Source organism: Ictidomys tridecemlineatus, chromosome 4 (genome assembly GCF_052094955.1).
Source record: "Ictidomys tridecemlineatus isolate mIctTri1 chromosome 4, mIctTri1.hap1, whole genome shotgun sequence".
NCBI classification, from domain to species: Eukaryota; Metazoa; Chordata; class Mammalia; order Rodentia; family Sciuridae; genus Ictidomys; species Ictidomys tridecemlineatus.
The window spans coordinates 180,487,543-180,513,899 of record NC_135480.1 but is presented as its reverse complement, the minus strand read 5'-3'; the positions used below and the strand labels follow the sequence as shown (position 1 = coordinate 180,513,899).

Genomic DNA, 26,357 nt, shown 5'->3' with positions numbered 1-26,357 from the left:
CAAACTGAATCCTGCTTTAATTGAAGCTTGTAGAGTACAAAGTCCTACAGAAAGATTATACAGAATCTTCTGGAAAACAGGGCTCACAAAACCCCTATTGAGAGGAGGATGAGAGTAAATTCATAGCTCACCAAAGCCTCTCTGTATCAATTTCCCAGAGTACCCAGAAGGTCTCTTTACCACTTCAGTTCTATTCCTCATCTCCAATTTTTATTTCATTACAAGGCAAAAGTGTCTATATTACTTGAAATTATTCTGGCCTTAAGAAATTTAAAGACTTTTAGATGTTGAACATTTGAAACTTAAATAACTTAGTAAGAAAGCCAGCTGACCTTAAAAGTTATTTTGCAAGTAAATGGGAAATGGACTAAATTATCCTGGATATAATTTCATTAAGGTTTCAAACCATCCAGGAAAGAATAGCGCAATTATATCATTTTATAATTCAAGTTTAGAAAAAGTTAACTACCCAAATTAAGAAAAGTATGTGCCCACAGATAGCTTATTTCTTAAAGGCCACTCCCTCAAAATAACACATTTCCAGTCTTTGTTCCCTTCTCCTTGTCAAAAATACCAACTTGATTTCTTTTGGAGGAATGCATAATCCAAGATGATACAATGGGCCCACCTCTGCCCAAAAATGTTGAAAAGTCTAAAAGCTGGAAATAAAGCTGATAGGCAAGACAAATATGGGTCAAATAGGAGTCAACTGTTTCTTCATTTGTTTCTAATTCATTCTATAACCCAAGGCTTGCATTTACCAATCCTTTCCCCTAAAGTCATCTAGCTATTTGAGCAGAGAGCCTGGACGTAAAGTCTATGGAGGAATGGGAGTTGACAGATAAACTGTCAAGGTGAGAAGAGGTAGAGGTTTGGTGGTTAATGAATAAGTGCCTGTCTAGCCAGCTCCTCTTCTTCTCTTGACTTGAATCAACCAATGTAGATGCGATGAAAATCATTGGCACCAAAAGCAGCATTACACTTGGGACATTTGCGCTGGCGGGTGTCATAGCGTGTTTTTACACACTCAAAGCAGAAAACATGAAAACACTTGGTAAGTACAGCATCCTTTTTGCGCATATTGCAGCATGGACAGGTCAGACGAGCCTAAAACAGAAGGAAATCAGAGTCTGAATAACCGTAAAGGTTTAAGAACCAAATGACTATCATATATAAACAAACCAACCACAAAGAACTAGAACAAGAGTACCACTCCCACACCGCCACTTAAAATAAACCACTGTCTGGTTACCTTCATGTAAAGAAGTTCAGTGTTTATTCCCCCAATATATCAGTAGACCAATTCAGATTTTAACCAAAATCAAAGAAATCCCTGAGGCAGTATTTCTAACCTTATAATCCTTAATTTCCTCCATCAGAATCTCATCACACTTGGGCACATTATCTGGTTTCTTTGTGGTCTCCAGCTTCCTTCGAAGTCTCGAGATGTCCTCCTATGGCAAGATAGCAGACCCATTAGACCCATTTCCTCAGACATACCTGCTGTTTTTGAGAAAATATTTCCTACAACTTGAACTTGCTGACATGGAAAGAAAGGACCTTTTGTTCTTTCATGTCCAATTTATATTTAGGAATACAGAGAACTGCAAAGGGTAAGATATTTTCTTTTGTTTCAGAAAAGACAACCATAACCATATCCCCAAATTAGTTATTTCAATTACTGTCAATTCAGTCCTGTGAAAACATAATCTAACAATCTAGAAAATAGGCCATCTTATTTTATGGCAATTAGTTTTAAGGTAAGGGTAGAATGGAATTAAAATAATTTACAGCTTGTGGATAAGGATAGAAAAAATCATGAAAAATAGATGACATGACAAAAAATAGAAAAATTAGAGAACTTTAAATTTTCATGTTGATATGCTACTTTAAAAGTTCACTAGTTCACACAGCTAATAAATATTTATTTCATGCTGATTAGCTGATGGACATAATAGGCTTTGGGAATATGACGCTGAAGAAAACAAACTCAGTCTTCTCCCACAAGGAACTTACAGTCTAGTTGGAAATAATATACATTAGACTAATGGCTCATTTCATGGTCACTTCAGACCTCAGAAAACACCTAAAAGTTGAAATGTAAGGAAAAGAGAATTGCTCTTACCTGGGCTCGTTTGAAATTGAACATGTCCTTTTCTTTGGTGACACTGTTCTCCACAATCTCATCCTGAAAATCATGGAGCTTCTTCTGCGCCAACTCAAGTTGTGCTTTGAGTTCATCTGCAAGTTGGGCTGCCTCCATTGCCTGTGTGAGATGTACAAATAACATCATCCTATCACCCCTGATTTCAAGTAAGGTAAAATGTTAACCTAAGTTCAAGGAATGAAGTGGACTTAAAATTTCATCCAGGTTATACACACTTGCTTCTCAAGATGAACCCTCACTTGAGATTACAAAATAATCCATCATACCTTACGTTTATTCATCTCCAAGGCTTGGGTCCTAAGACCCAGCTCCTTCTCCCCTGTGCCAATGTTGCTTTGCAATAAGTGCTCCTTCTCTTCCAGTTTCCTTACTACCTGTAACTGGGCATCAACCTTTGGAGGAGAAAATCAGACATTAAGATAAACAGGAAGAAAAATAAAACTGGCTATGCTTTCTTAATTCATAGTCCATGAAATATATAGTATGTTAGAAACAAACTATTACTCATTATATCCATGAACCCTTCAAAATATATCCAAGAGGGCCAGGGAGGTAAACTGGTATGCAGGAGTGCTGACATAGCATGCTTAAAGCTCTGGTTCAATCCCCACTATCGGGGTTTAAAAAAAAAAAAATCAAGACTTATTATTATTAAAGACTTCACTTTGATATAAAATACTGATGAGATTTAAATAAGAGTCTCTGAAACCACTAAAAGTCTTTTAAAGAATCTTAGCAATTCTTTTCCAAATTGCCAAAAATAGATAAAATTACACTTACAGATATTGATCTTCTGCAGCCATACTAGTCCTCAAAACCTGACAATTCCTACTGGAACATATAAATTTTAGCTCAAATAAAAGTTCAACCATTCCTCTCCCTCAGAATAACTAGAGATTCTAATGTAGTCTTTTTCTTGAAATTAATGCATAAAGTAGAATTAAATAATATTAAAGGATAAAATGTAAAATCACACATCCACTTCAGAACCTTTCACCCACAAACTCAAAATTCAGAGGTAGCTAGGTAAGCACTCTGACAGCTTCCCTGTAGGCTTCCAGAAATTTTAAAAGTACACACTCATACACACATTTTAATACAAAAGAGAAAATAAATCACTTGATATATTTTAAAAATTTATTCACATCAGCAAATTCATGTGCTTTAACAGTTATATTGTACTCCTTTGTAGACACGTATAATTTATTTACCTGTGCCCTAATAATAGACACTTGGTTTGCAGGAGATTTTTTAACATCATACAAAATGCCACAATGACCATTTGACAGATATCTTCATACTGAAAACATCTTACATCAACAGAATGGAAAACTCCACTCATCCTAATTACCTGAGTCTTCAGAGTCAAAACCTGGTCTGCCAGTTCCTCCTTCTCTTCTTTGAGTAATTTATGGATCTGATTAGACTTGATACGCTCTGACATGAGTTTAAAATTTGCATCATCCTTTTCTCGCAACTGCTGCATCAAACGGATATTTTGTTCCTGCATGTCTTCAAAGGCTTGGCCTGTGACATCCATCTCAGAGAGCAGAGCTTCTTCTTCCTAAAATGAGAAATCTTATAAGGAGAAGAATGTTCTAACTCCAAAGAATGAACATAGGAAATTAAACTTTCCCACTGTTAACTTAGTGACAGAGACAGACTTAACTTAAGACTAAACTTAAACTTTGTGTTCTAACTAAGTTCCCTGAAAATACAGAAGAAGCCCTATTACTTGAAATCACTGGCACCAACTTTTGGTCTGATATTCATTAGTTGGTCTGTACTTAAGCCTGGAAAGCAAATAATAACTACACATATCTTAATCTAGCAAACTTATCAAGTAAAAAAAAAAACTTTTTTGGGGGGGGTTAAAAAAAAAACTTCTATCATAAAGCCTCACATTTTCTCATAATTTTCCACAACTTATAATACTGAATTTAATCTATAGAATTTTAAGCTAGGTGATATATGGTACCTAACAATAGCTTTAATTTACATTTGTCTCATTTTAATTAAGACTAAAGCAATCTGAGTTTCTTTCTGTGAACCATTAATATCTTTTGCCTATTCTTTTACTGGGTTGTTGGTTTTTTTCCCTATTACTTTTCAGAATTTTTTAAAATATGTATTAGAAAGACAAGTCCTTTTTTGATAAGAGATAAAAGTATTTTTTTTTCCTTTTTCTCACTTGATCTGTTGGCTTTAGTAACAATGTTTTTGCCATTTACAATTTTTGTGTCTTCTTTTTTGTCATTACTCAAAATTATCAATTTTTCTTTCACATGTTCTGGACTTTCTTTAATAGTTACAAAATTTACATGTTTTCCTCTTATTCTTTGGTAGATTTATCTCTCTTTTTTTTTTAAATACTTTTTTTTAGTTGTAGATGGACAACAACATCTTCACTTTATTTTTTTATGTGGTGCTGAGGACGGAACCTAGTGCCTCACGTATGCCAGACAAGCACTCAACCACTGAGCTACAATCAGAGCCCCAGATTTATCTTTTTAATATGATATCTTGGATCCATTTGGAAATCATCTTAGCATAGTGGTTCAAGTATGTATACAACTTTTTTCCAATATTATTTCATTTTTGTCCCACCACATTTAACATTCTTTCCTTTCCCTAATGATTTAAAACTATATTGTTAGTGTATATTAAATATTCACATGGATTTCTGTTTATTTCTGGATTTTTATTCAGTTCTTTCTCTGATATCCCAAGCTATTTTACCTATTGAAACTTGATGTTAATAATCCAGTTATCCTTAAAACTATTGTCATTTTGCTATTTCTTAGAAACAGTGAGGGAGGACTTAATAGTGATATATGGTTTTTCCCATCATTTTTGTATCTTTATTATCAAATGCTAATAAAAATTTCCTGGGACTTTAAAAATAAATAAATGCATTCTTTATGAGAAAAGCAGATTCCACAACCACAATCAACATATTGGTTAGTCTTTTGTAACCTAATTGGGAAGCATATTTTTGTTAGTTTTATATATTTACTATCATAATATATAAAAAAAATTATATCTCGTTTTCATTTTATATTCACTATATCTCCTAATTCCACAACAGCAGAAAAAGAATAGATCCTTTATAAATAAAGTTAAAACAATTGACAATCCTTCTGAAAATAAAAATAAATTTTTCTGCCTCTCAAATACAGAAAATACTACCGGAATGAAAGTCTTCAATGTAAAAACAAATAAAACAAAACAAAACAAAACAAAAAATGGAGAAAAAATACTAACAAAAAAAAAATGACTAGAATAAAAGCAAATTTCATTGGCAGTAACTTCCCTGTCAAGTAATATTTACTTAAAAAGTCAATTAAATAAAGAAAGTGTGCCCACCTGCTTGGCCATGGCCAGTTTTTTCTGCAGGTATTCAATCTGCTCTTCTACTGCCCGAATCTTCCTCAAGGCATCCTCATCAGCCATTTTCTTGTTTTCTTTCTTCTCCTTATCCTCTAGATCCTTGAGTCTTTGCCTTAGATCTTCCAACTATAGAAGAAAAATTACATAAAAATAAAAATTAAGTTATAATTCTTTAAAAAAAAAAAAAAATTAACACTTTGCAAGATGGAAATCCCAAAATACCACAAGACCATTTTTGCAGAATTCTGGAACAAAATAAATAATAATGAAAAATGATCCAGTATAGCACATCACAACACTGTTTTAACAACATGCCATTCCTCAATTTCATGAGCAACGTTTTTGAGAACTATAAATATTATAACAGAGTTTATCAACCTTTTCCCCCCCTTAGTTCTCAACAAATAAAAGTATAAAAAATTTCCTCCCAAAAAAGTAGTCAGAAAAAAGAGAATAACTACAGTATGATTCATTCAGCGGAGAATAAAAAATTTTTAAAACTTCTTATTATTAAATTATTACTATGCCAGTAATTCTGAAATCTTACTATCTTTCAGAAAACCTTAAAATCTCTAGTTTAGGTGGTCTTTGATAAGAAAATGTTGCTAAATTAGTCACTTACCTCTAAGACAAAGAAACTATATCTTTCAATAGTATGAACCCTAGAAATTAAAATTTTAACAGGAAGACTAGATTACCTCTGCCTTAGACTTCTTCTCTGCTGCCATTAGTTGAACTTTGTCTCTCTGTTCCTTCGGGGCAGAGCGATACATATCTAGCAACAATTTCATCTCCTTTTGGCTCTCTTGTGCCTTCCTATGATAGAGGTAGCAGAGGGATGGGAACAAAAATGAAAAAACAAAGGCCATATCAGAGCAAGGGAATTTGGAATTGAGCAGAATATTTTAAGGTTTTGTTTCTTTTTCTTTTCTTTTTAATATTCTAGATCCTAACTAAAAAACAAAATATTATACAGAATATCAGTAGACTTCTGAATATAGTTGAGAAGTACAGAAAAGTTGTATAAATGAACCATTTCTCCCTTAAATTCTCTATAAAGTTTTAAAATAAAAATGTTTACGTTAAAGTGGATCAATAGGAAGAAAAAGGGACAAAAGTTGAAAGTTTAAAATAAACTAATCCTAGACTTCATAGCTGATTAGCCACCAACTAAACACTAACATTTCACTTCTTACTAAATTATTAAACCTTTTAACTACTCTTGAGTCCAAGTATTTTGAGTACAGTGGTCCCTCAAATATTAACAAAGACTCTACCACAGAAACTGGAGAGCTAAATGTACTGCCAGATAAATTATTAGTTAGGTGGGGGAGACACCAATATATGAAAGTGATCTATCTCACTATTTCAATTGCTGTAGGAATAAATCTTCTAAGAAATTTCTTACTATGATCTGGCATATCAACAAACTAGTTTGTCAAAGAAATCATATACTGTTTAAGTTACAGCAATGTATACTCCATTTAGTATAATTTAAACTACAATTAATGCCAGCAATCACTTAAATCTAATTATTTAGAACGATTCTCAAGTGTGTTGCTGCATTATGATATCCCTTCTCTTCACATTAATGAAGGACCAAACCACAGGGTTTATTGTTATTTAACCACTCAACTAGACTGCACAATAGCCAGGGAGGCCACTCTTGATCGAACTGAGACCACATTAATTAGTGCATTCAGTTACATCTAAAATATTAGAATGACCAGACAGGTTCTACCATCAACCAAACATTTCATTTCATTCTTGATGTCTGAACCTTAAGGTTCTGAGTCAGAAATAGTCACTCTACATATTGGTCTCACTTGAGTTCAATCTTCAATTGTTTGATAATTTCTGCTTCCTTTTTCCTTCCATCATCATGTTTTCCTTTTTCCTTATCCTTAGCAGAATCTCTTTCTTTTTCTGATTCTTTCAGTTTCTGCTTCTCTCGTTCTCTCTCCTTTTCCTTCTCTCGTTCTCTTTCTCGCTCCCTTTCTTTCTCCCTCCTTTCTCGTTCTCGCTCTTCCTCATCCCGTTTGGATTTAATTTCATTGACATCCTCCTGAGAGGTTTTCAGTGCTGAGGACTGGGTGGGTAAGTCCTCAGAATCTTGTTTTAACTCTGCAGGTTCATCCTTGGCATCCTCTGTACTAGACTGAGACTGCAGGAGGGCACTGCCACTGCGCAGACGTGTCTGGATAAACAGAAAAAAAGGAAAGACACATATCACTTATGATAGCCACATTTCTCACCTCACTCAAAAAGCTTCACAAACTTAATAGCTAGTGATACTTATTCTATTCCTCCTTACCTTGTTCAGATCAGACTGGGCTTCTCTCAACTTCCGTTTATACCTTAGGACCTCCCCTTTCAGCTGGTGATTGTGATTCTGGAGGCTACTGATGAGGTGGCGCATTTCCCGGTTTATAGGGCCTTAAACAGAGCAATAGCAATGTTAAGAAAAACTATAATGAGGGTAAAGGCAAAAGGAGAAAAAATGCAGAACACATGAGGATGCTCTGAAAAACAGAGAGAATTACCATAAAAAATATTCTTTCTCAGAAAGTGAAAATGAAACTGGTCAATTAGAGTTAAAAAATACTTGGGCTGTGTGTCAAAAGGAATCACAGGATTTATTTAAGGTACTTTAGGACTTCTGAGTTGAAATTAATATTAACAAATCCTGGAACCAAGTTGTGTCTTTCAAGAAAGGCCTTTATATATTTACAGACAAAACTGCAGCGTGGAGCAAAAGTAATTATATACCTGCTTGTTCATTGGCAGCAAGGGTCTGCTCAAATTCTATCCTCAGCATTTCATATTCCTTGCGGACTTGAGCCAGTGTATCTTCTAGCTGGATCACTTCAGTTCTCAGCTTCTTATGAAGACTAACCTCATCTCGCTACACACAGAAAAAGGAAACAGTCAAAAATTCTTATCAAAATGTGGAAAGCTGGATGTGGTGGTGCACACCTATAATTCCAGCGGGAGGGAGGCTGAGGCAGGAGGATCATGAGTTCAAAGTCAGCCTCAGCAAAAGTGAGGCACTAAGCAACTCAGTGAGACCGTCTCTAAATAAAAAAATACAAAATAAGGCTGGGGATGTGGCTCAGCAGTCTAGTGCCCGAGTTCAATTCCTGGTACCAAAAAAAAAAAAAGTGGAAATATGGCTGGGGTTGTAGCTCAGTGGTAGAGCATTTGCCTAGCACACAAGGCACTGGGTTTGATCACAAGTACCCCATTAAAAAAAAAAAAAATACATAAACAAAATAAAAGTATTGTGCCCATCTACAACTAAATATATATATATATATATATATATATATATATATATATATATATATATATATATATAAAGTGGAAATATCACATCCTATTATTTTGTCTCCTAAATTTGACCTACAAGATTTAAAAAGAAAAAAGAATATGATATGGAAAAAATAGGTTACTCAGAATATTTCCACTTCCAATAACGTTAGATAGCTTCAAAACATTAATTTAGAAACTGGCAGGATAGTGAAGAAAGAAAGGAAATGGGCTTCATCTATGAAAATTTACAATTTAGTTAGAGACCTCAACCACAAAAGAATATATAAAAATCTATAAAGTAGTAGTAATTAATTTGGCTGACATATATAATAAAACCAACTATTTAAAACATTATTTTAAGGACTATGGTGAAAAAAAGAACATATAAACCAAAGTTTCCACCCATGGCTTCCTCATACACATAAGCTCCAGCCATTTGAAACTATTTGTCATGCTCTTTCACATTCTCATACATGCTGATCTCACTGCTGGGAATATACTCCTACTTTTAACTACAAGTAAAGTTAAAGTTATATATTTTTAAGATTTGCACTTCACCTTCTCAAGTAGAATCAAGAAGGTTCCACAGTCAAATCATATGCTCTGTCTCCTCCATTACTGTACCTTTTAGATATGCTGCTATTGTACACATTGCAAATGAATGGATACTATTCTCCCAGGGGACTATAAGATCTTTAAAGACAGGAATTCTGTTCTTTATATGCTCACCATCAATAGGGATTCTATACATGTTTGCTGAATGGATGAGAGATTAACTGCATGAGAGAGAGCAAACCTATGACACTTAATGAGGTAGAAAAACATATATTACAGAAAACAAAGCAGCGCTGTTACCTCAATGAGTTCAACCTGTCGCTGGTGGGTTCCCCTGGTGCCATGAAGCAGGGTCCGAGCCTCATCCAAGTGAGCTTTCAACTGTAGGCTCTCATTGTACAGAACAGAGAACTGTGACTGCATGCAACGATATTCTGGAGTTTCCTTAACCACCTCCTCCACTGCACTCCGCAATTCCACCTTAGAAGGACCCAAAGGAAAGTCAAGTCAGAAGCACAATCTAGCATATGTGAGCAAGATGCTAGATATATAGAAAATAAATCACCAAACTCACTGAAGGTCCTGCAAAAGTGAAACAATTATTATGAAGATTATGAAGATTATCTCCCCTTTCTTTTTGTAAAATCTATCCCAAATTATAGATCACTCAGGACTGTTTGATATGTGTCTTACATTTTTCAATATAGATCCAAAGATAGAAGAAGAGCTATAAAGGCTCAATTTAACATCTATTTTAAATTCTCACTCTATTTTACCCTATTGTTCATTTTCCTCAATAATTCCTAAATTAGAACACCCTGATTACTCTTTAGATCTTTATAGGTTGCTTTAAATTCTTTTCAAAACAAGGCAAGTTGCAGATAATAAATATGTAAATTAGGGGTTTTTCTCCCAGTTTTACTAAGGTACAATCAACAAATAGATTGTATATATTTAGAGTGTATGTTTTGATAAATGTATTCACTATGAAGTGATTGCCACAGATAAGCTAATAAATATATCCATCATCTCAGTTACTTTTTTTGTAGTAAGAGCATTTAAGATCCACTCTCAGTACATTTCAAATATAAAATACAAAAATATCAACTATAATCACCAAGCTATACATTTAATCTCCAGAATTTACCTTGCACAACTGAAACTTTCTACCTTTAAACCAACATCTTCCCACTGTCCCCAGTTTCCAGCCCCTGATAACCACCATTCTACTTAGTTTGTGTAAGTAAGTTCCACTTCTTTAATCCCACACATAAGGGAGATCATGCAATATTTGTTTTGTGTGGCTGGCCTGTTTTCATTTAGTATAATGTCCTCTAGGTTCACAGATGTCACAAATGACATGGTTTCCTTTTTTAACTCTGAATAATACTTCATGATGTATCTATACCACATTTTCTTTATCCATTCAATGTACACATACATCTCCTACCTCTTTGGTCAGAGTTATTCCTAAGTACTTTTTTTTTATGCTATTATAAAATGAAATTGTTTCCATAGTCTTTCTTTTCATTGAAATACAACTTGTTATGGTTTGGATATTGGGTGTCCCCCAAAGTCTCTCATGAGAAAATGCAAAAAAGTTTAGAGGTGAAATGATTAGGTTCTGAAAGGTTTAACATAATCACTGCATTAATCCCCTAATAGGGATTAAGTGGGTGTCAACTGTAGGAGGCAGGGTATGGCTTGAGAAGATGGGTCACTGAAGGGCATACCTTTGGGGCAAATATTTTGTCTCTGGCGAGCAAACACTTGGTTTGCTTCCTGGTGCCATATCCCCAGTTGTTATCTTCAACCACACACTTCTGTCATGATGTTCTGCCTTACCGGAGGAACTGAGGAATGGAGTCAGCCATCTATGGACTGAGACCTCTGAAACATGAGCTCCAAAATAAACTTTTCTTCCTCTAATTGTTCTTATCAGATCTTTCTGGTTATACCAGCTAAAAAGCTGACTAAAACAATGGATTTTTATATATTGAGTTTGTATCCTGCAACTTTACTGAACTTGTTTATAGCTCTTACAGTTTTCTTGATGAAGTCTTCAGGGTTTTCTATTTAAAAGATGATATCATCTAGAAGCAGACATTAATTCTTCCTTTCCAATCTGAAGGCCTTTTACTACACCTCATGGGACTATAAATTGGAGATTGAATCCAGGGTCACTGTACCACTGATCTACAATCCCACACTCTCCTGGCCCACACATACACACTGGCTTTCTTTAAGACAGGGTCTCACTAAGTCGCTGAGGCTGGCCTCACACTTGGAATCCTCCTGCTTCAGCCTCCCAATCCTCCCATGGGATTATAGGTATGTACCACCACAACCAGAAAAGGCCTTTTATTTCTTATTGCCTAACTGCTCTTGCTAGGACTTCCAGTACCAGGTTGAGAAAAATGGTGAAACTGGCCACCTTTATTTTGTTCCAAATCTTATATGAAAAACTTTCAACTTTTATCCATTGAGTATGAAGCTAGTTATGGACTTATAATATCTGGTCTTTACTATGTTGAGGTATGTTTCTTCTATACCTAATTTGTTTAGAGTTTTTATCATGAAGAAATGTTGAATTTTGTAAAATACATTCCTCTTTTTGCTAGTAAATTATGCAGGTTCACAAGTGTATGTGTGTGTACTCATATATATATATGAGTACACACACACACACACACACACACACATACACACACACACACGTACACATGAGTTGGTCTGGTTTTACTGCTTTTCAGAGATATGCCTCCTACCTTCAACTTTTCATTTTGGGTAGTGACCTCCTCAAAGTCTTGTCGAAGTTTCTCCAGCTCACAGTGACGGTTCTGGGCCAACTCTTTGTTCTCTTCAAGCTCTGCATTCATTTCCTCAAACTAGAGAAGCAGAGAAATAGCAAATGAGAATAAGACATAACACCAGGTCAAACACTGCTCCCTAAGTGGGTCACTGACTTTACCTTCCGGGCATTGATAGTGATTGTGCCACCATAGAGACTGCTTCCTGCTCCATATACCTTATAGCCTTTTGAATTCACCTATAGAGAAGATAAAGATTCTTTAGTAAATGACCTTAAATTTTGGCCTGATAAGCAATGTACTTTTCAAGGATCAGTTATTTCCCCCAAGCATCATTATCCAACTTGATCCTTTCTGAACAGACTCCTTAAAAATGATTCTAGTATCCAAACCGTAACAACACAGCACTGACCCGTTCTAGGACTTCTGCCAAGTGTCGGTTGAGTCGCTGTTCCCTCTTACGAATTTTGTCAATATCCCACTGCAGATCATCAATCATAGACTCCAGGACAGATACCCGTGACTCCGCTGTCTCCACTTTACTCTGTAACTTAGAGAACTACATGCCAAAGATGGGCATTCAGAAAAACAGCAAAAAGAGACCAAATTAGAAAAGAAATACCTTACATCAGTAGCTTAAGTTCTAAATCCCACAAAATTAACCAATGCTTGTATAATTACAAAAAGATGTTTCAATGCATGAGTGTACAAATGAAGCTGCAGATTCATTTTAACAGTTATGAGCCAATTACAATTATGAAAACTGTAGAAATCTGTAAGAACTCTCACATAAAAGACCACTTAAGATTCAATAATCAAAAATAAATAAATTCAATACTTTCTCTACATCTGAAAAGCACCTTAATAGACCACAAATCCATTAGAAAATATGTATTTTTTTAGAAACAAAAGATAATATTCTTCATTTTTATCAGACAATTTAGAAAATGAAAATTCAAAAAAGACAACTATATTTACTCCCAACTTTCTCTCCCCACTTTTCCACAAATGATAATCCATATAAAAACAAAATGAAAAATTTTCATTCTCCTTTAAGGTGACCCCAGAACAATCCAGAATCAGATAGGATAAAGACACAAATCTTGTGTTACATGTTCACATTAATGTATACATACTCTTCAGAATGGTTTTAAAACATGCCCCAAAATTCTCTGACCGTCCTATCAAGAGGTGGGATCTTTGATCCTTCACCTTAAATCTGTTGATATACAAATTAGTATCAACTTAAGTGACTCAGTGGAAATAACTGTACAAAGTGTCAAGGCTATGTCAGAAAGAGCATGAAGCTTTTGCTTGTTTTTATTAGAATGTTCACTGGAAGAAGTCAGCTGCCATTAAGAGTTTCGACTACCCTGAGACTGCCATGCAAGAGAGGTGATCTGAAGGCATTCCAGTGAGAAACTAAGGTAAGCCTGCAGCTGACAGGTAGCATCAGTAGCCAGCTATGAGATCCATCTTGCACATCAACTGGGTTGATCAAAACTACATGCCCTCCAATTTAGTAATCTGAGATTTGGGAAAGGGAAGAACTATCCCTCTTGGTGGCATAGATGTGTATTTCATTTTCTTACTATATTCCAATTTATTTGTAAGTGCTTCTATACTTTAACCCCTTAGAAGCTCTGAGAACCATATGTATTAATAAACTCACCAGATGGTTCTCATGTAACCAGTCCTGAATGGAACTTAGCACAGAGTTTAGGAAACATGAAAAATGTGGCTTTGAAATAAAACAAATTTACATTCAAACCACAGCTCAATCACATTCTATCTACTCTCATACCAGTCACTAATCTTCTGAATTTGTTTCCTTAGCAGCAAAATGGAAGCTATTTTACTATTAGAGATGATATTCATAAAATGTTTAAATACTACACACTAAGTAAATGGTAACTATGAAATTACTAATCATCATGAGAATTCAGTGGCCAAACCAAGGTAGGCCACATATCAGTAGAACATCATAAGAGACTTTTAAGTGCTCAATTTTGGCATGGTTTGATCATGGCACAAGTTTGGACTAAAAACTCACATTCCCCAAGTTCCCAGGACACCATCAATGCACTAGATTCTACTGTCCAATTCTCTGTTGAATTTTATCAAGCCATTCCTTAATAACATTGTTCACAGTCTTTTGTATTTGGAGTAATCCATTATTTGGGGTCTGGGACTTTTCCTGCATTTTGCAAAACCCTATAAGACAGCATTTCTTCCCAAAGACTGAAGCTCCTATGTCTATTTAAATAGTAACAGTCAAGGAGAAATATTCACTTATTTTCTTCTTCCCTTAACCTGTCCTCAGATTGTTATTTCTCAGAGCTGAATGCCTGCCCTGCATGCTCTTCAATATTAAAATAGGCAGAATTCTGAGTCAATATTTGCCAGTGCCAACAGAGACAGGTGTCTCTTTTTTCTAATCAAATACCTCCTGAGACATGGTGCAATGCTTCTCCTGAAGGAGGTCTGTCAGTTCCTGTAGCCTCATATTCTCTTGCACGAGGAAGGAATTCAGTTCCTGTACTGCTTCATCTACTATCAGATTATCTGAGGAAGAAGGACTATACTTTAGTTTAGCATCTATAGTGCCAAATTTTAAAAATCACGTATCCCACCAAAGCATTAATCTCACTTCATTTTCTTTGAACCTCAAGAAGCATGCTAGTTTTTAATTATCTTGTGTGACACATGAGGTACCCAGAGGTTAGGTGACTTCATTTAAAAAAAACCATCAAATTATAGTCAAGGTCACCTAACCTCATCCCTTGCTATAAAGTCAAAATGCCTTAAGAAATGGAGGTTATGTAGTTTTATTCAGATAAGGTACAATCCCCCATGAAAGTACATTTTAGAATTGAAGACAAGATCTCTACTCAGTATCAGAATTAATAGCAATATAATTCTATTTTATAAAGCTATCACAAATTCCTACTATTAACTAACACTAACAAGAAAAATTTGTTTGGAGAGAGAAGGGGGTTGGGAGCAGAATTTCCATCTTCAAACAAGCATCTATAAAATCATAGACTCACTCATCATATTCTGGAATACTATGCTAGAGGCACTCTTCAAGTTCAAAAACCAAAATGTACACCATCATTTCCAAAGCAGGTAGGTAAGTCTTTAAAGCTTATTATACCAGTTCATATGTTCAGATGTCACAACTACAGCTCAAATCCAAACTTTATTCAAACGGAATTCGAGATTCTCAAGATACACATCATTTTTTACATAGAGATAACAGAGAAAAAACATGTGCTCTCTCATGCCACCTATTGCCATTACTCTTAGAAACAATTTGGAACAAGTTAGTCACATGGTATGTTTCCATGGTTTTCAATCTAGGATCCCTGTGGGAAGCCGTTCTCCAATGTGATTGGGCACCTCCCTGATTGGGCGTGAGGCTTCAGGCTGAACTGTGTCAGAACTAATCCCCACCCTTTCCAGAGCCCATCCGTGTGGGGGTGTGACTGACCATTGACCCTGAGACCAATCACTGACCCTGACCTTGGAATGCTGTCCCCCTGGACCTTCATTGGATGGAATTTTCCCCTAAATTTCTTGTTCCCCAATAAAAGACCACTCTCTGGTGTGCTCTGCCTCTCTCTCTCCTGCTAGTCTGTGTAAACCTCGCTGCCCCACCAGGTGGCTCAAAGAAGGAGCCAGAGGGGAGAACCGTCTCAGACCTGGCCAAAGAAAAAGGTAAATTGAGTTTGTGTGTTTATTTTGATCTCACTAGTTAAATTCTATGCTACGAACCTGTAGTATGAAGCTAGTGTGCTGGTCATGCGGTTGAGATCGCCCATCAAAATCACTGGCAGAACTTTTAAAATAACATTTCCCTAGGATGCATCACATACCTACTAAATAAGAATCTCTGTGGGCAGAGCCAAAAAAAAAAAAAAAAAAAGAGTGGGATCAGAAAACTAATGCAGTGAATTAATAAATGTAATCCTTTTGAATCAAGGACTAAACAAACATGAGGGGAAAATGAATTTCCAAAAAGTTAGTTGATACAATACAGTTTATATATTTTTGTCTCTTAGAAAGTTCAGCTTTTCAATAGTGATTTCCTTTAGTGTTACAAATAGTTCAGCTATTTGTAATTTGTAATGCATTTTTTATTTTTAAACTTAAACTCAATCTTAAACCACATGCCATTAAAAAAATATTTTAAAGTACTGTTTGATACAGTATTCATTTTAGTTCCTTTACAAATCAGCAGTTAATTTACCTGATATTCATTTCTAAAATCAAATCCAACATTAATATAACCTCTGTAAATTACCTATATGATTAAGATTTAACAATTCCTTCTAATTTTTCAACTAGAACCAAGGGAGAAAGAAGTAACACACAGCTTGTTTACAGTAGGTAACAGGGAGGATTCATATCTATTCATTCCCCACTATGTTTCCTTAATAAAAAACCAGAAATACGCATACTAACAAAAACTCTAAAGAAACCTTTGCCGACCAAATTTTCACAAGTCATCTACATGCTTCTTAATTCTGTTGATTATTTAGCCATGGTATCCTTACAATTTACAGAAAATGTACTTCTTACTTGCCCACCCAAAGGTTCAACTCCATTACATTCAGTTTATTTCTCTCAGAAATAAAAGTTTAAATATCTTAATGATAATCAGGAAAGTTTTTACAACTATACAATGATTGTTACTAAAAACATAAAATCAAGGCATTTTATTTGCATTTGAGCAAGTTATTTGTCACAAAGGACTACAGATGTAAACTACCTACACAAACACTTAACTGTAGTATGCAAATATAAATTCCTATATTAACACTGAATAACATGAGCATCCCAAATAGTGATTTAAGTACACACTTCATCATCCATATCCTTTCTATTTTACCTTTTTAAACATAGAAATCATCTCACAACCAACTCAGCCAACTCTTTTAAAAACATTAAAAACAAAAAACATTAAAACTGACTCTTAAACCAAAATTAACTTTGCTACTTATAAAACTATCTAATATAAAGTATTAGAATGGGGTTTTTCCTCAGTTTGTTGAAGGACTGTGGCTCAAAATGTGAAGCATTCTTAAAATACTAGTTTTACATAGTAATGGCATCACCAGTACTGAAGACTAGTATTCCAAAAAATTTAATAAAAAGTAAATATGTAATTTTGCAAACTATAAATCACCATGCAAAGGAAAGTTCTTTTTCTTATCTTTTTTTTTCCTACCCTTTACTGTTTTGGTGCTCAGGATTGAACCCAAAGCCATGCACATGCTACTCTACCATCAAGCTATACTGCAGTTCCACAAAGGTGACTTAATTCACCTCCCACTACTTCTGGTCTCCAGGATCTTGCCTCACCTCCACTGTTTAGTTTCCGGGATAAGAGCTCCACTTTTTCTTGCAATTTATCATAAACAGTCACAATCTGGGACACAGCTCGCCGGGAGGACTCCACACGCTCCTGCAGCTGAGATTCCATCTCTTCACTGGAACTGCTGGCCAAAGTAGCAAGGAAAGAGAAAGCTGGCTCTTGCCCTTCCCCTGAGGACACAGGGGGAAAATATCAAAATCCATTTTTCCCCTCAAAAGGAGAGCTTCAAAGTAAAGCTCAAATTTGAAAACCAAGATAATATGCAATGATAGAATCAATCACAAATACTCACCTCTCTCTCGGTCATCTTTGCGTTCCTGATTGCTATCAGAGTCAGGTTCTGGTTCCGGCACAACAAGGGCTTTCCTTTCTGTGAGCAGGTCTCCTAAACCCTGCTCCAGATCATAACGTTTAAGGATGATACGGATGTTTTCATCGAACTGGAGAAGCACATATATGTACAATTATGAAAATAGAAAAAGGTACAACTTTTGAAACGAAGAGTACTAAGAGCTAAAATGCTCAAACAAATCTGAACAAATAAACAAGTTAGCTACCTGACTCCAGTACCGGTTGACAATCAACAGTGAAGCATCATCAGTGGCCTGTCGTCGTTCTAGTTTTTCAATGTGCTCCCGAAGTTCATCTTCGATGGCCTGACGCTGATCGAGCATTTCTGCTAGCTTGCGATTTTTTGTTTGTAGTGTTCGAATGTCTAACTCCTCCTACCCCAGGAAACCAGTATTATTAGTTACCACAAAGAAATCAGACAAATGAGATGTTAAACTCATCAAGTTCACATTAGTTCATTAGTTATTTCTTAGGAATAAAGCTATTCATTATAAAGATATCTTACAATAAATAGATAAGAAAAAGCAGAAAAGATAAAGGTATAAGTGTATGATGACATGAGGAAAGAACAAACAAATACACTAAAATCTCAACTTTACACTTCTTTATTATTCCATTCACATCTACCTCCACAAAGTGATGCTACTGTGAGGCTCCACCATCCAGTTAGATCATTCTCTACTTCAATGAACACTGTCTTCTATCCCTTAAGAATCACTCTTCATTCATTCAAGACTTTAGCACCTGCATTCTTCTCTATTCCAGTCCCTGCCAATGTATCTGAGGACTTCAACATACATGTGGACAGACCATCTGATTCTCTAGCATCTAGGCTGTCAGTAGTTTGAACTCCTTCACTTAATGATTATACCCTCACCTGTGCTTCAGTTATGAATTCCCAAAACAATCTCATGGACATTATCTGGAACTCTGCTACATCTCAAATCTTAAAATTCCAACTTCCCATTCCCTGAATAAAACCATATTTCTCCATGTATCTCATGTCCTTACACTATTATTCGAGTTCTTTTACCTCATTTAGACCTCCAGAATTTGAATTCTCTTTCTCCTTCTCAATCCCTTTTTGTTTCCACTACCTTCCATATTCTAAGTATACTCTGTAGAACATTCCTTCAAACACCTGGCTACTCTTCTCCTCCATTCTCTGCCTTTCTTTTATTCTACCTCTGTGAACAAACCCCAATCAGAATTAATTCAGACTATTCCATTCCAATAGACAGTTTCCTAAGACTTCAGGATGAAGTCATTAAACCAGGGAGACTGGTGAATTTATAAAATGAATTCCTAACCTGAACAGATCTTATAATTTGTGAAGAAAAATTTCTTTAACAGATGAGCTCCCATTCTACATCAAAGCAACAGAAAACTCTTTATCAAATGCTACCCTCTTTCATATCACACTAAACACATGGCTTTATCTCCTTTTTCTAATAAAAAAAAATATATCAGACATCAGCTCTGAAACTCCTGAATTCTTCACTTCTATAACTCATCACACAACTCACTAACCAAAGCACACATTGTTAAAACCTCTATTTGTGCTCAGGATCCCTTCTCTTCTGTTGGCGCAAAAATCTCACCCCATTTGTAATTCCACACCCCTCTCAATACTTTTAACCTCTCTAGTTCCTGCCCTAAGTCAGGTTGGGGAGGAGACACGAAGTTTGGAATATCACAGTCCAAGACATAGTATGTGGAAATGCTTACATTCTTTCTTTCAACTAGGAATGACTAAGATGAATATTTTAAATTAAGAATTGCTTATTAGAGCACCAATTTCTTGTTCTACTTTTCTCTTTTCATTTAGTTAAAAATTCTTGACATGTCAAAGCAGACAATAGTTTCCCCACTGCTTATTAATACTATTAACAGTATTAATAAACTGTATCTTTAGCCTCTTCTCTGAACATCATCTTCCCCCTCTTGTCACCGAAACCTAGATGAGAACACCATTTCCCTGAAGGCTTCTCCAGTTGTGGCTGTTTCCCTCTGGAGGCCTGGAGGCAGGTGATACCTTGTTTTCCATTGCCATTACCAAACTATTAACCCATCTGCCTCCATAAAACATCCTAGCTGTGCAGCTTATGCCACTGTTCTTTACCACTTGCCACTGGCTATGGTTGAACTGATCTATAAATGCCCAAGTCATGTCCCCATATTTCTCAAGATTTAGCATCTAGCTTATTATCTCTCACTTTCTACACAACTACTCCTGACATAATTCCTAATCAGTTCAATTCCCATATAGATGATCTTTCTGGATATCAAGTCACTGATCTCTCTGTGATCAGCTCCCCTAGTTATTCTCTGTTTTAGCTGTACCTGCAGGTTCTCAATGAGCTCACTCTTCAGAAATAGTACCTATTTTTCCAGCTCACTCACTCCAATTTCATAACTCCAACAATTCTTCAACCTCTCTAGAATCTACAATCCATATGCCTTCCCCAATCCTTTGTTACTCTCACTTCCTCATCTCCTTTTTTTTTTTTTTTTTTTAATCAGACTTAAATCTCATGATCAGTCATTCTGTCTTTTAGAAACCTTCTATCTTTCCTTGCTACTTCATCACATTTCTCTGGTAAAAACTCCAATCCTGGTAACAATCTATTTTCCACATACACTAAGCCTAGCCATGCAGCTGAAAGTGACTAGGAAAAAAAAAAATAACGAATACCATGCTGATGACTGGTTTCACTCTAAGCTCATGTTCACAAATTCAAGTGGGCCCCAGTGCTGCCCAACAACTCAACTACACCTCCCTGGTCCATTCTCTTTTCAAGATGACTACTTCATACCTTCTCCTGTCTCTTCCTCCCCCATCCTCACTCTCAGATGAGTCTTGCTTTTGATTTCACTGAAAAAAAATAGAAGCAATCAGAAGAGGACACCCATACCTCCCTCCCACAACCACAGCTGCCAACCTATCTATATCCAAACCCATATCCCTTGCCTTCTTTCTTGCCATCCCTGTTCCTAGTCAAGGCCATTTCCTCCACATGTATATTCCATTCCATTCCATTCCATTCCATTCCATTCCATTCCATTCCATTCCCTCTCACCTTCTCAAGGACCATCAATTTCATCCTTTCTACCAAATAATTTTGTCTATAGATAAACATACTACAGTATAACAAATCTTAAAAAACAAACAAAATCTTTTCCTTGATCCCATTTCCCATTTCTCTCTGGCTACTGCCCTCATTTTATTTGTCCTATTTTACAATAATGCTCCTTCAAAACACTGTCTCCCCCTCATTTCTCTAGTGCCTCTCCTCTATATTTTCTTAATCACACTGCAATCCATCCCCACTACTCTACCTACATAGGTCTTTTGAGTCTCCAATGAACGATTACTACATATAATACCACAATCCTTCACCTTACTCAACCTATCAGCAGCACCTGATCAACTCCTTCAAACCTAGGACCCCACTCTTTACTTGTTTCCCTTATACCTCATTTTATTGGTCCCCTTTTTTCTTTTTTTGTCTCTTTGATTAATTCCTTTCATCTCCTTGAAGCAAACATGTTGCAGTACACCAAGATTCTGACCTTAGATCTGTTCAGTATGTAAGCTTATTGCTTGAGAGTCTCTAATCTCATTTAAGTACCATTTCCAAAATGGTGATTCCCAAATATACAGCCTTAACCCAGTTAGCCCATACATCTCTCCAGAATCCAGGTTACTATATCCAACTACCAATCTACTTAGTGATCTAATTGTCTCTACTAAATGTTTAAAACTAAACCAAACTCATGATTCCCAAAATCCTATTCTTCTCATACCCCTACTTAGCTAAATAAGAGAAATCGTCATTACTTCCAAAAGCCTATGGGATATTCCCTTCTACCTCTCATATGCCTCATCCACTCCACTAGCATATCTTGTCAATGCTACTTCCATGGTGGTCCACACTATATTCCCTTGTTAGAATTCCAGCAAAAGCTTCCTGTAGCAAGCACTTCTGTTCCATGTTTTGTCAGTATGCCAGATTTCAGCACAGATATGGTGGAAAAGTCAACTCATACTGCCAGTAGTCCCACTTTAAGCACACTTTGCAGTCATAGTTTTTTCTATTCCACAATCTCAGCTGGCTCACTATAGCAACTTTGAAATACACACAGGAAGAGCCATTGCTTTCAACAGGAACCTTCAACTAATGGGCAGGAGCCAATGGATACATGCCTCAGATCCCCACCTTTGGAGAGGTTTAGCTATCAGGTGTGGCAGATGGAGGATGAGAAGGAGCAAGGGAATAATTCTACTAATTGAATTCTTGTTGTAACCCTTGTTCCCCTCCAAACATAGGTCAGAGCATGTTACTTCCCTATTTAAGACCTTCCAGGAGGGCACGGTATTGCATGCCTATAATCCCAGTGACTTGGGAGGCCAAGGCAGGAGTATCACAAATTCAAGATCAGACTCAACAACTTAGCAAGGCCCTAAGCAATTTAACAAGACCCTGTCTCAAAATAAAAAGGACTGGGGACTTAACCTCAGTGGTAAAGCACCCCTGTGTTCAATCCCCAGAAATGAAAAAAAAAAAAAAAAAAAAAAGACCTTCCAATGGCTCCTAACTGCCCTCTGGATAAACTCCAAGCTGGATATGTGCTGGGCTTCCCTTAGAGCATGTGCTTATTTCTATCAATGGCGTACATCACATTCCATTTTAACAGTTTATTCCCATGTGAATGACTTCAGTCTAGGGGCTATCCTCAATGTAAAGCACAACTATCCAGCCAGTAAGATGCTCAATGGATACTTACATTTGAATATTTCAATACATGCCTTTGAGTAAATATGTTTGGAGTGCATGGTGTGAGGCATTGTTTGAAAGAATCATCTCCTGACAGCAGTATGCGCTACTTTAACCCCAGAGAGCTCCAGAGATGACACCTCATCAACAATTTACTACAAATGTTCCTTTTTTTGGACTCTGTAAAGAATCAACCTCTCAGGACCTCAGCCTTAAAAATAAATAATGGAGGGCACCTTAACATCATATCTCCTGGCTGAGTTCCAAAATACAGAATCTTGATCTAGTTCATAACTTGTAAGTTCTTATCTGTTAAGATATATAATATTGCTGAGTTTTTGGTGTACACACTCCAATGAAATTGTCACTGCCACAAGAGCAAGAAAAGTACCAATTTTACTCCCCATTATATTAATCTAGTACAACAATAGTCGTAAATAGCTCACTTTCAGGTATACTTACTATGTTGAAGGCAATGTTGTAACACTTAACAAAGACTCTCATTACAACCTAACATGACAAGTACTGTAAATTCCTTTCACAAGAAACAGAGGCAAAGGAAGGATAACATAAGGCCATGCAGCTAGAAAGTAGTACAGCTGAGAATAAACCTCAGTCAACTTGGCTTCAGACTCTCACTTTTCACCACACTCACTTGTTTTACTATATTATCTTTTAGAACTTGGCACAAAATTTTCCTGTGCTTAAAAAATGAATATTTATATTCCCACTGCTAAATAACTTTAACCAATGCTATGTCAAGCATCAGAGTCTCAAAAGAACATAAACACATCTTGAAAACAAACACAAATGTCAGTGTACCTCTCTTCTAGAACTAACCACCATATCATTTCACCCACTTCACCTCTTTTATTTCCCTCTTCTTTTCAAATGGCTTTTCCTTTTTCCAAAAGGCTTCCATAAATTTTTTGTTCCAGGTTGCAACCAACATTAGAAAAGCATATTTTCATAGCATTGTTTTGCCATACCGTTGAAGAGACACCCCCTAGCTTAATTGTTTCCACTGTGGTCCCTGAATCTTCAACTGCTGCCTTCTTCTCTGGAGGCATGGATGTGCCTGGCTCCCCAGCTGCTCTTTTATTTCCGATTCCTGACATCTTGGCATAAGATGATAGCCGTTTTCCTGGAAGGGAAAAAAAAAAAGCAGAAACTGAAATAAGATAATGCAAGGAGAATAACAATAAAGAAAGACCATGCATGATGTAAAAACTTACGTGTCACCCTAGATCTATTAATTAATTACACACAAAGCAACACCACCTCCAAATTCCTTTTAAGAAATAAAAAAAACACATCGAGGAAGAATTGACATTACAGGTTTCTAAATAAGATGTTAATAAGATATAAGACAATGGGCAAAGAGTAAAGAGACTACAAATAAATTTCAACAATCACACTTCCTGAAATGCCAGAACCAGAAATGTAGAGTTTGATGATAGAAGTTCCATAGTGTTTAGAATCAGAGAGCTGAAAGAGATCTGGGAAATGGCTACTAAGTCATTAATAATGGACAAGTCAGTAATCATCTCTGAACCTCAGTTTCCTAAGCCAGAAATAACCACAGGTACTGCCCACGCCTATTATAAGGAACAAGTGATGCGATTTCCAAGAGAAATAATGCCGAACACAAACCTCTCACTCAAAAACTCCAGCTCTCCCTGTAATATTTGCAGTTTTCCCCCTATTTCCAAGTAAGGAAATTAGACCCGGTACGAATCCCAGTTCTTCCTCTTGGAGAACCGTGTTTTGCCTTAAAAAGCTTGAGTTCACCAAAAGGTGCCGATTGGTTTCCTCACCTGTACAACCGACACACACATTTTTCATCTGCCCTACCTTATTTCCAGAGTTTCGGAGCTCAAAGGAGGCGGAAGGGACGCTAAGGCACTTTCGCTACTTCAGGAAGCAACCCTGCCATCACCGAGACCACAGACTGCTTTCCTTCCAATTCGAGCTCAGGAGAGGGGTATCGGTGGCAGCAAACTGAGTCAGGCCTCGCCTGGAAAGAGGAGAGACGGGAGCAGGGCAAGGACGGCTATTGAAGGGGGCCAAGGACCCAGCTAACTGTAAGCCCGAAGACCAAGAGGGCGGAGTTTCGCCAAGGCACACAGCAGACACCTAAGCTGGCATCTTAACCTCGCGCCACAGGGAACACACCTCGGGGCAGTTATTCACCTAGGCCCGCGCAGGCCGCCCATCCCTCACCTCTGACCCGCGCCGAAGAAGAAACCAGCTTCCGGCAGGCGGGGTCAGGAAGAGGAAGAAGGGGAAAAAAAGAGGAAGTTGCTTCAACCGGGTGAGCTCTAGCAGGAGGAAGTGACGCGTGAGGGTGCCAGGCAACCTGCGTAAGCACCGCCTCCTAGAAACAAGAGCCCCTAGGAGCTAAGACCTCCCGAGATACCCAGGCCTCCTTAACGCGCCGGGAGCCCTTGACTTTTGTTGTCTTGTTGGCCTTGCTTTTCGGCTGAGATAAAGTATCTTGTTCTATTGCCAATCCCCCCCCCCCAACTCGTTCCGCCTGCCGATTGGCTAATGGTCCTGTCAATCTCCGGGCAGAGGAGCAGTAGCCTGAGACACCTTTGGAAAACGTGTGGCAGAAGCTTTTGACATTGCTGAAATTAAGCCTTCTGGGGAAAATCTAAAGGATTTGATGGATTAGGGTCTTGTAGATTTTTATTACGGGAAACTATTCAGTGTTGCCTACACATAAGAATCACCTGGGGAATTTGGGCTGTCATCCCATCCCATCATACCCTCTAGATTCTAGCGTGTTGACAGCTCTTGTACTTTTGAGGGACAAGAAATTGACCAGGAGAAGGATAAGCGCATCTCAAAGAATAGTCTCTGACCTCAATATTAGTCTTTTAAGCTAATTAGCATTGATTTTTTTCTTTTTTAGTTAATGATACACTGCTATTTTCCATTCAGTTAAACTAAATGTCTTAATGATAGGAAGGTAATCAATCTAACCTAACAATAAAACGTTGTATGTCTCCAAAAAACTGTGAAAAAGTACCTAATGCCATCAAATAAGAGTCCAGAAATGGAAGAATGATTGCTGTACCTTTTTAAAAAATATAAATGTAGTCATGTTTGGAGAAAAGCAAACCTATTTCACACTGGATTTCTGTGTAAGTACTGCGAGCTAAAGGACTGCTGCACTGGAGTATCAACGCTTCCACGCTGAATTTCTGGTAGTTTGAAGACATTTTGGTAAGACACGGCATCTGAGAGGTCTTACCTGTGCATGAAGTGAAAAAGCAGAAAACAAGTTTTTGTGGTGTTTGATACCAGAATGCCTTGCCTAGCCTAGAAAAACTTAATTGTAGCTATAAATGGAGTTACATTTCCTTTGGTGAAGCAGAAGCCTGAGAATTGTATTTGAGCCATCTATTGAAAAGTACTATATAAGATAATGACACTCATTCTGATCACTCTCCTTTGGCTCTCTTTGCAAATCCACAGGACTACTAAATGGCTATCAATAGTGCTTCTAACCTGGAGTTTACAAACTGGAAGTTCACAGAGTATATTTGGCAAACAGATATACTTTAAACAGTATTAACTGTTCCTATGATTAAAAACAAGAACAAAAA

The 26,357-nt window shown here is 36.7% G+C and overlaps 1 protein-coding gene across 7 annotated transcripts; it reads right to left on the bottom strand.

Moving 5' to 3' along the window:
* Rnf20 (ring finger protein 20) lies at positions 1-25,057 on the bottom strand. 7 transcript variants are annotated; one of them, XM_013359065.4, is made up of 21 exons: positions 24,919-25,057; positions 24,598-24,760; positions 23,733-23,887; positions 18,172-18,339; positions 17,907-18,054; positions 17,602-17,784; positions 14,681-14,799; positions 12,647-12,793; positions 12,396-12,473; positions 12,193-12,312; positions 9,725-9,904; positions 8,327-8,462; positions 7,872-7,993; positions 7,384-7,754; positions 6,256-6,373; positions 5,534-5,683; positions 3,519-3,731; positions 2,434-2,559; positions 2,126-2,266; positions 1,353-1,454; positions 1-1,107 (listed from the first exon to the last, which is right to left on the bottom strand). In XM_013359065.4, exons 3-21 carry the CDS (start codon positions 23,859-23,861, stop codon positions 931-933), a joined length of 2,928 nt encoding a protein of 975 aa, XP_013214519.1. In that variant the 5' UTR covers positions 23,862-23,887; positions 24,598-24,760; positions 24,919-25,057; the 3' UTR covers positions 1-930. The 7 variants fall into 7 exon arrangements, with proteins under 7 accessions (XP_013214519.1, XP_013214520.1, XP_021582688.1 ...); XM_013359066.4 differs by having other exon boundaries at positions 24,967-25,034; XM_021727013.3 differs by having other exon boundaries at positions 24,937-25,022.
* Between the last annotated feature and the right edge of the window lie 1,300 nt (positions 25,058-26,357).

Coding starts and splice junctions, on each gene's coding strand:
- Rnf20 (XM_013359065.4), bottom strand. CDS start 23,861: ATGTCAGGAATCGGAAATAAAAGAGCAGCTGGGGAGCCAGGCACATCC. Junction 9,905..12,192: donor CCCAAAATGAAAAGTTGAAG/GTAGGAGGCATA, acceptor GGTCCTTCTAAG/GTGGAATTGCGGAGTGCAGT. Junction 2,560..3,518: donor TTTTGACTCTGAAGACTCAG/GTAATTAGGATG, acceptor TCTCCTCCAAAG/GTTGATGCCCAGTTACAGGT.